General features: G+C 44.0%; 1 protein-coding gene across 4 annotated transcripts in view; it reads right to left on the reverse strand.

The window, feature by feature from the left end:
* PIBF1 (progesterone immunomodulatory binding factor 1) overlaps positions 1-16185 on the reverse strand; it is a 245362-nt gene that overhangs the window by 207870 nt on the left and 21307 nt on the right. For all 4 annotated transcript variants that reach the window (XM_030200619.1, XM_030200618.1, XM_030200616.1 and 1 more), the window contains exon 4: positions 13561-13759. In XM_030200619.1, the coding sequence (XP_030056479.1) occupies positions 13561-13759 (199 nt within the window). The remainder of the gene's footprint in view (positions 1-13560; positions 13760-16185) is intronic.

Genomic DNA, 16185 nt, shown 5'->3' on the forward strand with positions numbered 1-16185 from the left:
AGCCCGGAATTGCTCGGGGTAATCTTCCCGGCAAAAAGTCAGCAAATGCAGAGACTGCCCCAAACGGCAACGAGAAACCACCATGGGCAAAAACTAAGGAACTGTCCTAATTGATACTCCCACCTCTGTAAAACGCAGGAAGGGGTCTCTGCAAGAAAGAGCTTGCAACTCTGAAATTCTCCGAGTCGAAGTAATGGCTACTAGGAAAATTGCCCGCCTTCGAGGTAAGAACCTTAACCGTAAACCCCGATAAGGGTTCGAAAGGAGGACGCTGAAGCGCTTTGAGAGCTAGATTAAGGTTCTAGAATGGCGGATCTAGGACGGGTCGCCAAGAACTGCCCTTTTTTGGCACCACAAAATAAACGGAGTAGCGGCCGCACCCTCTTTCTGCTGAGGGTACAGGCTGGACGGCTCCCAGTCATTGTAAGTTGAGGAGGGTGTGACGAACTGCCCGCACCTTGGCGGGAGATTTGCAAGGAGATTCCAGAAACGAGTCTACTCTCGGACGAGCCAATTCCAACTTGTAGCCGTCTCTGATAACCTCCAAGACCCATCCGTCGGATGTTACCCTGGTCCACTCCACCAGGAACAGAGACAGTCTGCCCCCAATAACCGGCTAGAGATGGACCAGGGCCCCATCATTGGGCGGACCTGGCTGCAGGCTGGTTTCTGTTACCGGAAAGGAAGGCTCGTCTGTCACCTCGAAAGGGCTGAGGTCTCTGAGAAGACCTTGCTCTCTGAAAAGAGGCCCCGCAACCTGGACGCTAATGATGTGTATCCCTAAAGTTAGGTCTAAGTCCCACCGGTCACACAAATTTGGACCTGTCCTCCGGGAGGCACTGGCCCTTAGAGTCACCGAGATCCTTCACAATCTGTTCTAGGTCTTTCACACTTAAAACACCCCTCCTCCCCAGTCCCGTCCAATCTTAACCAATACATTTAGGAATCTTCAGGCTATTGACCCTTCTACTCTGTCCTCCAATGTTTCAAATCTCCTCTCTACCACTATGTTATCCAAGTCTGTCAATAAGGCTGTCTCTTCCTATAATACTATTCTGTCCTCTGCTCTGGATACTCTCGCTCCTCCCATTTCCCGTTCTGTAAAATGTACCAAACCCCAGCCTTGGCTGACCTCTAGAATCCGCTACCTACATTCCTGTGCCCGCTCTGCCGAACGCCTTTGGCTTAAATCCCATGCCGACTTCATACATTTCAAATTCTTGCTGACCTCCTTCCAGTCTGCTCTTTTACTTGCCAAACAGGACTATTACATCCAGTTGGCAAATTCTCTTGGCTCAAACCCTCAACGTCTCTTTGCCACACTGAACTCTCTCCTCAAAGTGCCTTCACCTCCAACGCCCCTTCACTTTCTCCCCAGATTCTGGCTGAGTTCTTTCATGATAAGGTTCACAAGATTAAACTTGAATTCTCAACCAGGTCACCTCCAACTCTCCTTCCCTTAGTTCATTCTCTCAACGCTCCAACCTCTGTCTCCTTTTCTGAAATCACTGAAGAGGAAACTACACATCTTCTTTCCTCCTCAAAACTAACTACCTGTTCCTCTGATCCTATTCCCACCCATCTACTTAACACTATATCTCCTACTGTCATCCCGTTTATCTGTCATATATTCAATATTTCACTGTCCACTGCGACTGTTCCTGATGCCTTCAAACATGCTGTAGTCACACCACTCCTTAAAAACCCTTCATTGGACCCTACCTGTCCTTCCAGCTATCGCCCCATCTCCCTCCTCCCTTTCCTATCCAAGATACTTGAATGTGCTGTTCACTGCCGTTGCCTTGACTGTCTTTCATCTCAAGCTATTCTTGATCCACTTCAATCTGGCTTTCGCCCCCTTCATTCAACTGAAATAGCGCTTGCTAAAGTCTCCAATGATCTGTTCCTGGCCAGATCCAAAGGTCTCTATTCTATCCTCATCCTTCTCGATCTATCTGCTGCTTTTGACACCGTTGATCACAGCCTACTCCTTGATACGCTTTCCTCACTTGGATTTCAGGGCTCTGTTCTTTCCTGGTTTTCTTCTTATCTCTCCCAGTGTACCTTTAGTGTATACTTTAGTGGATCCTCCTCTACTTCTATCCCACTGTCAGTTGGTGTACCTCAGGGATCTTTCCTGGGACCGCTTCTTTTCTCCATCTATACTTCTTCCCTTGGTACTCTGATCTCATCCCATGGTTTTCAATATCATCTTTACGCTGATGACTCCCAGATCTACCTCTCCACATCAGAAATCTCAGCAGAAATCCAGGCCAAAGTATCAGCCTGCCTGTCTGACATTGCTGCCTGGATGTCTCAGCGCCATCTGAAACTAAACATGACCAAGACTGAGCTTCTCATCTTTCCCCTTAAACCAACCTCTCCTCCTCCCCCATTCTCTATTTCTGTGGATAACAATCTCATCCTTCCTGTCTCATCAGCTTGTAACCTTGGGGTCATCTTCGACTCCTCCCACTCCTTCTCTGCACATATTCAGCAGACTGCTAAAACCTGTCGTTTCTTTCTCTATAATATCAGCAAAATTCGCCCTTTCCTTTCTGAGCACACTACCAGAACCCTCATCCACACTCTTATCACCTCTCGCTTAGACTATTGCAACTTGCTTCTCACAGGTCTCCCACTTAGCCATCTCTCTCCTCTTCAATCTGTTCAAAATTCTGCTGCACGACTAATATTCCGACAGTGTCGTTATGCTCATATTAGCCCTCTCCTCAAGTCACTTCACTGGCTTCCTAACCGTTTCCGCATACAGTTCAAACTCCTCTTATTGACCTAAAAGTGCATTCACTCTGCAGCTCCTCAGTATCTCTCCACTCTCATCTCTCCCTACATTCCTCCCAGGGAACTCCGTTCACTGGGTAAATCTCTCTTATTTTTATTTATTTATTTATTGCATTTGTATCCCACATTTTCCCACCTATTTACAGGCTCAATGTGGCTTACAGAGTTTGGTTATGACAATCATAATCTGCATCCTTCTCCTCCACTGCGAACTCCAGACTCCGTTCCTTTTATCTTGCTGCACCTTATGCCTGGAATAGACTTCCTGAGCAGGTACGTCAAGCTCCATTTCTGGCAGTCTTCAAATCTAAGCTAAAAGCCCAACTTTTTGATGCAGCTTTTAACTCTTAACCCTTATTCACTTGTTCAGAACCCTTATTTTATCATCCTCACTAGTATCAAATCAAGTGTGGGGTCCCAGCCGAAGGGAGACTGGCAAGTCGGCACCGCTACCACGAAGGGGAGAGGTCGTCACGGCGTTGACACCCCGGAGCTCCTGGCACCGTTGGTCAAAGAGAACCTATGCTTCTTTGCCATCAATTGTTGCCTGGCATTGAGGTCCGCTGGTGCCAAAGAGGACGTTACTGAATCCAGGCACTTCAGTATCGGGTCCAAATGAACTCGGACCTGCAGGCCTGTTATCAGTGCTTAATGTTGAGGCCGGCAGAGACCTCCTGTGTTGCCAGTGTCCAGAGCAGCTCCGGAGGCCGTAAGAACCGATGCACTGAATGCTGATGTCAAGAAATCGGACTTCTGGAGGGCAAAGAGCCTCTCTCGGATCATCTCTTTGGATTTTACAGTCCTCTTCTGCATTACGTAGCTACAATTCAGTATTTGGGAACAAAGAGGACAAGTTAGAGAATCGTGGTTCTTTCTCAGACACTCGTCTATCCCATAAGTACACATCTTGAAACCACTGGGAGGTTTCTGGGACATCATGGGGAAGATAACTGCAGTTAAATGAAAATGACTCCAGGGTGCAGGAAAGGAAAAATAAAAACAGACCCGACTGGGAGCCCAGGCCTGAACGACCTCAAGAAGTAAAAAAAGAAATAAAATTAAAATGCCAAAAAAATAAAGAAAGGGGTAGGGAGGGGCAAGAACAGCCAACTACTCTGAAAATAGGGCATAAAGTATTGCAGGGAGGCACAGAGAAAAACTAAAAAGGCAAGAAACCTATGGAAAATCAAAGGACAAGAGGGAACAAGTCTTGTCAGCTCAGCAGAGAAAAAAAAAGACTGGTGGTTCTGTGTGACTCCGACGGGCAGGAAGTCGTGGACCTACCAATAGCTTCTTAAAGTGATAGGAACTCTGGGTGGCATCCGCACTGGGGCTCCATTGGAAATGTAACCCATATGTGAAAATCTAAGTCCTGTTTGTTCTTGGAGAATGATTTTTTTGATTATTTTCAGAATTTATCATTTGATGTTGAGCATAAATGGTGCCAAAACTCCTGAAGAAAACCACAGGGTGAAAGAGTGGCACCCATCAGATAAGAGTTCATAAGCTCATAGTCACAACTGGATTCTTACAAGAGTTACTATTAGCTAAAATTTTATGGAGGAGGTTTTTTGACCAATAACCTCCTCCTTCAACTTCTTCTAAAATAAGATTTTTCCACACTACCGTTCTCCAGACCGAGATTAACAAAAGAATAAAATACTTTCAAAACAAATAGGAGGAAGTATTTTTTCACTCAAAGAATAGTTTAAGTTCTGAAACTTGCTGCCAGAGGATGTAGTAACAGCGGTTAGCATATCTGGGTTTAAAAGAGGTTTGGACAAATTCTTGGAGGAAAAGTCCATAGTCTGTTATTGAGATGAACATGGGGAAAGCCACTGCTTGCCCTGGGATTGGTAGCATGGAATGCTGCTACTAATTGGGTTTTTGCCAGGTACTTGTGACCTGGCTTGGCCACTGTTGGAAGCAGGATACTGGGCTAGAAAGACCACTGGTCTGAACCAGTATGGCTATTGTTATTTTCGTATGAATAAAACTATATTTCCTTAACATAAAATAGATAAAGCTCAAAAAATACAATATACCAGACAAGCCCTCAGTCCAAATTTTCAAGATTCACATAGTTCCTCATGTAGAGCACTTCCTGCTCTTTTATTGGTGTTCTTCTTCCAAGGAGGCTGAGCCTGAAACAGCAGGAGCAGCTCAATGGTGCTGGGTAGTAAAGAGTAAAAGATGACAGTCCAGAAACTATCCACAGCACACGACTTCCCATCTAATTATTTAAACCCCTTTTAAGGGAAGAAAAAAATACAGCAGTTTACAAGAGAAGGGGAGAACTTGGAGTCCTCCAAGTATCATCCTATTCCAGATCAAATTAAGGGCCATGTTTACTAAGGTGAGTTAGCATTTTTAATGCGCCTACAACTGGCGAGCGTGCTAACCATGTAGGCGCCTACAGGGATATTATAGGTGCGTACATGGTTAATGAACATTAAAAACGCTAACGTGCCTATAGCGTGGCTTAGTAAACTGGGCCCTAAATTTGCTATATGTCCTTTTGCTTTTGATTTAGAGCTTAACACTTCAAGAGCTCAACTCGATTCTCAGTTCTCCAGATGGGTCAGAAGCTGCTTCAGTAACTAATCCAGGAGTTGCATGGTCCAACCATCGCCATCCTCTGGAGACAGAGAACATATCAAGTATTTAAGGATGCACAGTGCCCTTACTTGGCAAAACATGCAGCATGTTTTTTTCCTCTGTTTCCATCCACCGGTCAATGGACACAACACCGTAGATGCAGTTTGGAAACAGTACAAGCTTTGCCTAACACACAAACTTGCCAAAAAGCAGAAGACCTTATATGCAAATATCTCTGCATACTAAAAAATGCACAAAAATTCATTATTTCCTAAATGACTTCAAACCAAGAAAGGTATTGTCTCAAAGAACCTCATCTTTTGAATTTTCAAAAGACAAAACTATTCCATGTTTAACAGTCATGGGAAGATATGGGAAAGAAGACTAGGAAAAAGCATCATTCAATTTCCCCACCACTCCAAGAACGTATTGCTTTTTGTAAAATATTAATATCATTACATTAAAATAACATTTTACCGCCACCGAAGTGCTTCTCACCCTGGTTCTGGCTCTACTAATGCAAATAAATAACATACTTGTTATTCACTTTGGATATTCCAAAGGCTCTAGGCCAAGGTTGAGAAAACACTGTACTACAGCAAAATCTACAAATATTGTAATTAGTCTAGACAATCAGCAGCCCATTACAGATCCAACAGGTCTTAAATACATCTTTATAGCATGACATCTAAATCAGCAGAACTTCTTCAATCTTTATAAAATTTGAAAAGAAAAATCCATTAAAATCAATAATATTTGAAATGGTTACTAATAACACCACTGCATTTGACATACAAATTATTACAAACTTTTCTGTTCTGTATATAATCCAAAAGCATAGGGCACCATCTAGTGGCAAAAACTGAGATTTGCCCATGAATGTTCCCTCAAGCTCATGCTTATTATTTTAAAGAAAACTGTGTGCAACTTATATTAAATATTTCATAAATGCACATAACAAGAGTAAGATTTTAATAAGTTGTTTCTGAACCCCCTGCCCGCTAGTAAAAGGTAAAAATTACCTGCTTCTTGCTCCGAGCAGCGACGACTTGTTCCAGTGAGCAGCTGCGATTGGACGTCCTTTTTGAACGTTAAAAAAAATGTTGTTTTTTTTTTGTTTAACGGAGCCAGCGGGAGGGGGAGAAAAGGAGGGACCTGGCACCACCAGGTTTGCACTTGCTCACGAAGAGCCCTCAACCCCAGGTACTCAACAAAACCTAAACAATTAGGCTTGGAGACCTAGCCAGAGCTACTGCTGTGTGACCACACACCTGCTGAGATAGAGAACATACTGAGGAATTTCCGGCAGCACATGACCACATATAGGGAGGCAAAAGATTGCTCTCTATCTCCACCTGCTGGTAGATGGACACACCCCACCAGTCTATGGATTGATCGGCTTGATGATCGGGAAAGACTGTATTAAACAAACCTATGCGATTCATTTTGGGGGGGATGGGGTTACAATAAAAACATAAAATACTAAATAACATAACATGACAAAAAGACGTTCTTCAAAAGCAATTACAAATTACAATAAAATGTATGTATGTAATAGCAGAGTGGAGTCAGACTACCAAGCCGTAAATTCTTAAGGGGCAATGAACAGCACCAGAAAACACTGGCTGAATACTACATCTTCCAGCAAAGAGTTCCAGAGCTTTTAAAACTATTCCCATATAACTTCATTGAGTGTCCTAGTCTTTGAACATTTTGAAAGAGTAATTAAAAAAAACTGATTCAGTTCTTCACCACTCAGGATTTTATAGACCTCAATAGTATCTCCCTCTTTTCCAAGCTGAAGAGCCCTAGCCTCTTGAGCCTTTCCTCAACCGAGAGGAGTTCCACCCCCTTTATCATTTTGGTTGCTCTTCTTTGAAGCTTTTCTATAATTTGAAATTGAAATCTTTATCAGTAACAGCAGCTGTGCAGCTGGGACAATTTTTAACAGACTTGCAACTCAGGAGGATTTTCTACTTGTTTTTTTGAGCTGCCTCATTTCTTTTTTGTTCATCAGTGTATTTTATAAAACAAAAAATGACAGCAGATACAAAGACCATACAGCCTCTCCAATCTATTCATCCATACCATTCACTATATCTTCCTCTCCCTTAGAGATCCTATGTACTTGTCTCATGCTTTCTTGAATTCAGATGCTGTCTTGGTCTCCATCATCTCCACTGGGATGCAGTTCCATGCATCCACCACCCTTTCCATAAATAAGTATTTATTCCTTATATTACTCCTGAATAAATACCCTTTCACCTTCACCTCATGCCCCATCATTCCAAACTTCCTTTCAGTTGAAATGGACTTGCTTCCTATGCATTTATGCCAGGAAGGTATTTAAATGTCTATTACATCTCCCTTCTGCAACCTTTCTTCCAAAATATGTGTGTGTATATGTATAAATATATATATATATTTTTTTTTTTTTTGAGGCCTTCCACCTTCTGGGAAATGGGACCCTGTAGGAGTATATACTGCTCGCATTAGCCTAACTGAGGCCTATGAACCAAACTCTGACTGCAACATAACCATCCTGTCATGACTACTACAAGACTTCCTTTGTGCACTGGTGAGACTGACATTCCTAGAACGTCTGTGTTTCTCTTAGTGTGAAACCTACAGAATGAGATTTAATTACTTAGGAATGAGGTAACCCTCATTAGGAGTACCAGCAGTACCAGCTCTGAAAAGGAAGGCCAGGGACCTCATTACATTTTCTGCAGAACAGCCATCTTGGACTATACTGATAAGATTCACCATCTAGCCAGCTCAGTGGTCCTAATTAGCCAATGCCTTACCTCATCTACTGTCCATATGCACATGAATACCAGCAAATTCCGTTTATCTGTCATATCTTCAATATTTCACTGTCCACTGCGACTGTTCCTGATGCCTTCAAACATGCTGTAGTCACACCACTCCTTAAAAACCCTTCATTGGACCCTACCTGTCCTTCCAACTATCGCCCCATCTCCCTCCTCCCTTTCTATCCAAGATACTTGAACGTGCTGTTCACCGCCGTTGCCTTGACTATCTTTCATCTCAAGCTATTCTTGATCCACTCTAATCTGGCTTTTGCCCCCTTCTTTCAACTGAAATAGCGCTTGCTAAAGTCTCCAATGATCTGTTCCTGGCCAGATCCAAAGATCTTTATTCTATCCTCATCCTTCTCGATCTATCTGCTGCTTTTGACACTGTTGATCACAGCCTACTCCTTGATACGCTGTCTTCACTTGGATTTCAGGGTTCTATTCTTTCCTGGTTTTCTTCTTATCTCTACCAGCGTATCTTTAGTGTATACTCTAGTGGATCCTCTTCTACTTCTATCCTACTGTCAGTTGGTGTACCTCAGGGATCTTTCCTGGGGCCTCTTCTTTTCTCCATCTATACTTCTTCCCTTGGTACTCTGATCTCATCCCATGGTTTTCAGTATCATCTTTACGCTGATGACTCCCAGATCTACCTCTCCACATCAGAAATCTCAGCCGAAATCCAGGCCAAAGTATCAGCCTGCCTGTCTGACATTGCTGCCTGAACGTCTCAGCGCCATCTGAAACTAAACATGACCAAGACTGAGCTTCTTAACTTTCCCCCTAAACCAACCTCTCCTCCTCCCCCATTCTGTATTTCTATGGATAACACTCTCTTCCTTCCTGTCTCATCAGCTCGTAACCTTGGGGTCATCTTCGACTCCTCCCTCTCCTCTGCACATATTCAACAGAATGCTAAAACCTGTCGTTTCTTTCTCTATAATATCACCAAAATTCGCCCTTTCCTTTTTGAGCACACTACCAGAACCCTCATCCACACTCTTATAACCTCTCGCTTAGACTATTGCAACTTGCTTCTCACAGGTCTCCCACTTAGCCATCTCTCTCCTCTTCAATCTGTTCAAAATTCTGCTGCACGACTAATATTCTGCCAGTGTCGTTATGCTCATATTAGCCCTCTCCTGAAGTCACTTCACTGGCTTCCTATCCGTTTCTGCATACAGTTCAAACTCCTCTTATTGACCTATAAGTGCATTCACTCTGCAGCTCCTCAGTACCTCTCCACTCTCATCTCTCCCTACATTCCTCCCCGGGAACTCTGTTCACTGGGTAAATCTCTCTTATCTGCACCCTTCTCCTCCACTGCTAACTCCAGACTCCATTCCTTTTATTTTGCTGCACCTTATGCCTGGAATAGACTTCCTGAGCCGGTACGTCAAACTCCATCTCTGGTTGTCTTCATTCTAAGCTAAAAGCTCACCTTTTTGATGCTGCTTTTAACTCCTTTTCACTTGTTCAGAACCCTTATTTTATCATCCTCACTTTAATATTCCCTTATCTCTTGTTTGTCCTGTTTGTCTGTCCTAATTAGATTGTAAGCTCTGTTGAGCAGGGACTGTCTCTTCATGTTCAAGTGTACAGCGCTGCGTACGTCTAGTAGCGCTATAGAAATGATAAGTAGTAGTAGTAGTAGTAGTAAGTGGAGTCCTCTGAAACCATCAAAAGTGGAATCCCTTACCTCTCTTAAGAGCCAAGCCATAAGACGGAATCAATCTGCGTCTGAAACATTCACCGGACCCTGAGAGAGAAGATCCTCTGATACCAAGAGACGTAGAGGATCTTCCACAGCTAGATGCACCAGATCCATATACAATGGCTGTCAAAGCCAATCCGGAGCTATCACCACCACCGGACCATCGTGCACTATGATTCTCTGAATGACTCACCCCAGGAGAGGCCAAGGACGGTGGCCACTGTTGGACTAGTGCATCCAGGCACACCGACATCCTCGGGGACTTTGCATTAAGTCACCATGAGATCCATAACTGAACAGCTCTATTGATGGACCACCCTCTAGATGATGGCCTGTCCCAGCGACCACTCCCCGAGAACTAGCACATTTCAACTGAGAAAATCTACCTGCATATTTTCTACTCTGGCCTCATAAGCCAAGAGATCTGCCAGGTGGCACTCTGCCCAGGTCATCAGGAGGGCTGCTTCCTCGGCTAATGCCAGATTCTTCATTCCTCCTTACCAATTCATGTACACCACTGCCGTCGTGTTGTCATGTTGTCGGCAAGGACCTGTATGGGCTTGCACTTCAGCAACACCTGGAAGCCCCACGGAAGAAGACAGATTGCTCTTGTCTCCAAATGTGATCAACCACCGTGCCTCCTCCTGCAACCAGCAACCCCAAGACATGTGATCCAGGCAATAGACTCCCTAGCCTTTGAGACTGGCATCTATCATCACCACTATCTACTGAGGAGGACCCAGACTTATGCCTGCTTCCAGTTCGGCTATCCAAAGCCACCAACTGAGGCTGGCTACTCCTCCCCCCACCCAACATGAGGAAGATGAACCTCCAAGGAGCAAGTCTGAGGGGACCACCAGGATAGAAGAGATCACTGTAAAAGCCACATGTGACACCTGGCCCACCCCACAACCTCCCACGTAGCAGCCATTGAGCCCAACACTTGAAAGTAATTTTGAGCTTGTGGGCAAGATGAACCCAGGAGGGAAAGAAATTGAGACAATCTTCAGAACTCTGGCTGTCAGGAGAAAAACTGGCCTAGGTGCATGTCAAAGTGGACTCACAGATACTCCAGAGTCCGAGACAGAACCAAGTGGCTAGTTGGACAGTTGACAACCCAACCCTACAGACTTCAAAGAACTGCACTACCCAAACTGTGACTCTCTAGCTCTCCTGTGCTGTCTTTGCTTAAAATCAACCATTCATCCAGATAGCAGTGCACAAGAATCCCTTCCTTGTGAAAGGCTGCATGGCGACCACCATCGCCTTGGAAAAGGAACAGGGCACAGTCACCAGACTGAAGAGGCATGCACAGAACTGATATTGCTAACCCAAAATTGCAAAGCGAAGGAATTTCTGATGACTCGGTTGAATGGAAATAAAAAGGCAGGCATCTGAAGTCCAGGGAGGTGAGAACTTTCCAGGTTGTACTGCCATAATGACTGAGCTCAGCATCTCCATTCAAAACTTGGAACCTTGAGCACACAATTCACAACTCTGAGATCTAAAATAGGATGAAAAGTTCCCTCCTTCTTTGGGAATACAAAACGGATGGATTACCATCCCGATCCCCTTTCTCCATGGGGAACTGGGCTTCAAGGCCCAGCACTTTTGTAACATCTCCCCGCCTTCAAGAGAGACCAGCAGGGGGACTCCACAAAGGTATCCAACAACAGAAGTGCAAACTCCAAGGCATACCTGTCATGGATGATTTCAAAGACCCACTGATCCGAGGTAATCTGGGACCACCTCCAGTAGAGATCTTCCAATTGAGTCACAAAGGCTGGGCCCTGACACCATCACTGGGTGGTGGAACCCTGAACCAAAGAGACCGGACCGGAATCTCTACCTCCACGCCGGCCTCCCTGAAAGAGCTATGACATCTGCAAAAAAATGACTACGCTGACATCTGCTAACTCTTCAGGGGTGATGACGAGCCACCCTAAATCGTCCCCTGGCAATGGACCTGCATCCGAAAGCCTTTGGATGATCGTCTGGTAAGTGGGGTACCATGGATTCTCCCACACTCTTCACATGCTTATCCAATTCCTCTCTAAAAGAAGCTTGCCATTGAAAAGAAACTTACTGAGCTTCAACTTGGAGGCCACATCCACCGACAAGTTGCAAAGCCACAAAGACCTCCTAGCGACCACCTCCAACACCAAGGATTTGCCAGAGGCACAAACTAAATCATACAAAGCATTAGCGAAAAAGGCAACACTCATCTCAATCTTCACCACCTCCTGATCCACAAGTAAAAATTTGCCCAAGGATCTATCCACAACCTTCTTTACCCAACAAAAACACACTTGAGCCACCACAAACTGCTGCCTGAACTGTGAGGGCCAAAACAACAAAACTCTGCTTAAGAAAAGACCCAATTCTACGCTCTTGCTGGCCCTTCAATGCCACGCCATCAACCACTGCAAATATTCTTCTTTGTAACCCCAGAAAACAACAGCATCCACTGTAGGGAAACTGCTCAGGGATGGGATAGAGAAGTGCCATGGAGCGAGCCAATCTGAAGGGGAAGTCAGGAGAGTTTCACTGGGATTGAATCACACCCTGGATGTCTTGATGCATCAAGAAAGACCGGCTAGCCTTCCTGATGACCTTCACCAAGGGATCTTCCGTGACTCCGAGACTAGCAGTTCCTCCTGAACTTGAGTACAGAGGAGATGCACAGCCAACTTCTGCAGCAACTCCTGATGGAAAATCCAGGCCACCGAGGTGTCCTCCCCGGGGGGCAATTCCTCCACCCGTGGATCTGCTCCCCTAGGGTCCTCTTGCACTTGGTCCTCCTCATGCAGGAACTGTCCTTCCTCGGACTGCAAAAAGGTGGAATTTAAGAATTCCTCCTCCTAGATCAGCCTCTTCTACTTCAGGGAGGACTTCCTACATCAGGACCGAGAACCTCATATACCCCTGACTTCCATATGCAAAAGACTGTATACACTATTACCACAAACTCTAAGGAAAATCACACATCCGAAGTTTCCCCAAGCTCATCTGTAATTTGAGACACCGCGGAAATAGAAGTCAGCTCAAGACATGAGAATGACATGGGGATAAAATTTGTGACCTCCAGAAAGAAACCTCACAGGGAGAAAAAAAGGAATCAGAAAGTGAAGGAAGGTAGGGGACGGGGTATCCTAGAGGCACCCAGTAACCTCCATGGACCATGAACCAAATTTAACAAACCCAAACAGAGCAGCCCTAGGAGAAGGAAATAAAGCCAAAGAGCTCTCTAAACTAGTGCTTTAAAAAACCAAAATGTTATAATAATTTATATATATTTGATTAATTTTTTTGTTTTTTCTATGAAATTTTATTTTCAATATAAAGGAAAACATCATAAAAGCTGAACTTGAACCTGTTTTAGTCATGGCAAACATTTTGGTTTCCCAAAGGACCTACCAGACCAGCCGAGACTGCACAGGGTCGCCACATCCTCCACCTGCTGGAGACAGATCTACTGGCTCTGGAAAAGCCTACACATCTTATTTATAGGCTCCCCCAGAGGTTTGTGGTTCTCAGTCTGCACCTGCTGGTGGGTGTACATAACCCTTCTGTCCATGCCAGTCTGGAGGGATGCTGAAGAATTTATGACTATAATAAAATACTCACAGACACATATTCAGCGATGGAAAGCTTGTCCTCAGAAAAACCCTTCAGTTCCTCATACTTCTCCTTTGTTAACTCCAGGTCACGTAGGCTTCGATGGATGTCACCAGCCCGCTCCCGCAATTGTCGATTTGTTTCTTCTAACTGTTTCTGTCTCAATAGAATTGTTTCCATTTCCTGTTTCATTAATTCTTGATATTTCCTATTCAATTATCAAATTAAAGGTAGAATTAAGAATTACAATTAATCAAGTTGCTGGAAGCATATTTTCTCAAGTAATACTTACTAAAGCAGGACTTTTAGACACTGTCGTTTGGGTGCCCAAAATTCTGGTGCCCATATGCTGGCATCCAAAAGTCATGCACCCAATACCTACACAACACTATATTATAGGTAAGCACTGTACAACTCACTAATTGTCCACTTAAAAAGAGAGAGAGACCATTAGTAATAATACTGCAATTGGCAGTATTCTTAGCCCTCAAACACCACTACATAAGAGAAAACAAATTCCACACTGTCGACAGTTTGGTCTTAGAATACATCATCAGTCTGCCACTTTTGTGTGTGTTGTGTCCAAAATATAACTCAAAACCTGTCTTGTACAAACTATCTGTGTAGCTCAAATCATTCATACAAACAAAAATGTGCTCCCAGCAAAATCACTCTCTTCAGTCAGTACACTGAAAAAAAACCGTCACTGGGCACTTATCTGAAACAAGCTGAAAATCATTTCAGTGTTGGTATGGGTCCGACGAGGCTCCCCTTTTAAATGACTGTATCAGGGACCTAGAATGACTCTACAAAATTGTTACAATTCTTTCAAAAACTATCAGAGCAAGCTTACCATGCTCAGAGAACTCTAGTTTTAAGTGCTGGAACCTGCAAATTGAAAGACAGCACTAATTTGGATGGATGTCTTCATTTTGGCAATAACCTGGTAAATAACTTGATAAAACACTCAATGTTGACAAATATGAAAGGGAAAATAAAATCCAGACTAAGGAGCAAAGGAACCAAAAATGACTTTATAGATTGTATTAAATAATTGTATTCCACTCAAAGCAAAAAAAAAAAAAAAAAGCAGTCATTAAAAACACCAATGATACTGGAAGCTCTTAATTCAAAGATGCAGGACTGCTTAAGAACGGCGAGTCTGTATAACCTGTCAGCAGGACCTGATTCAATGAACGCATCTGATCCGAGTAAAATCATGCCCCGCTTGACTGAAAGGCAATACCAAAGGAGCAATCAAATTACCTTTATGTAACTGACTGCAATGATCAATCAATCAGGTACTAATCTTCCTGGTAGTACAGCCCACATACAATCTGTCACTGAATTAGAGCACTGCACGGGAAGGGGATTCACGAGGATGGATGCAGAAATCCCACAGGGATAGATGCGGGGATGGACGCAGGGATCAACTCTGGTCCTGCAGGGATCCTGCAGAAGTGTAGGCTAGGCGAGTCGAGTCTCCCCTCCAGTCCTGAGTGCTCTCCCCGAGCATACCTCCGTAAATCCTAGTGGTCTCTTACTGGCAGGAAAGATCCCCACTCTTTCCTGCCCGCTGCCACTGATCCTCTTGTTGTCGCTGTTTCTTTAAAATGGTTGTCGAGACTTCCGCAGAAGTCTTGTGAGGTCACCGCTTGAAGTCTCTGCAGCCATTTTAAATAAACAGCAGCAGAGAGAGGATCAGAATGGATGGGAAGGAGCAAGGGGGCTGTAAAAAGGGAGGGAGAAAGCTGGAGAAAATTTTGGTAAGAGGGACGTACATGGACAGTGGGGAAGGGAAAAGGGGAAACAGAGCACATGGGATAGAAGAGGATGGAGAGGAGAAGGGAACATGCTGCTCATGGATGAGAGGGAAAGGAAAGGGGGACAAGTTACTCATGGATGTTGGTTTTTTTTTTTTTTTTGAAACATGCATCTTTTAAAATGTTTTTATTTAGCAGAGTATGGAAGAAAATGCATTTGTTACTTTTATCAGTGTTTATAGAATCAGGCTTTCTTGGGGGAGGGGGGGTTAAAGTGCCTATGCGGTAAGGTGCGATGCAGAGCAGGGCTGAGTGGGCTGGGGGTGGGAATGCAGGGGACAGGTTACATTCCCTTCCCCGTGCAACTCTCTACACTGAATCATATAAACAAATTATATCTCATATGAAGCATTAGAACCCAGTTTGTAGCTTTTATGATTATCTGAGTCCATTCAGAACAAGATAAAGATATTGCACAAAAGTCATGATGACCACAAGGTTGGTGTATGCCCATCCCCTAAAAGTGAGCAAAAAGAAGCACAAATGGGCCTCCAAGTGTGGAATAAAATCCTTTGTTTTAATAGATCTGACACAGGCTGTGTTTTGGCACCAAATGTGCCTGCCTCAGGAGTCTGACAAAAAAATAACATAGCAATACAATATGAGAATATGTACGGAACAGAATAAATGAATCAAAATGTGACTGGATGTGCTGGTGTCCACGCTTCAAAGATATACATCAAAAGTGAAAACTTTCATATCACAGTGATACACGTCACTAAACCTACGTGATATCCGAGATAATTATATGTGGTGATTACATGCACTTAGCATACAGAAAAAAAGAACTTAAGTGACAAAAAATAATAAT

Source organism: Microcaecilia unicolor, chromosome 4, assembly GCF_901765095.1.
Source record: "Microcaecilia unicolor chromosome 4, aMicUni1.1, whole genome shotgun sequence".
Classification (NCBI taxonomy): Eukaryota; Metazoa; Chordata; class Amphibia; order Gymnophiona; family Siphonopidae; genus Microcaecilia; species Microcaecilia unicolor.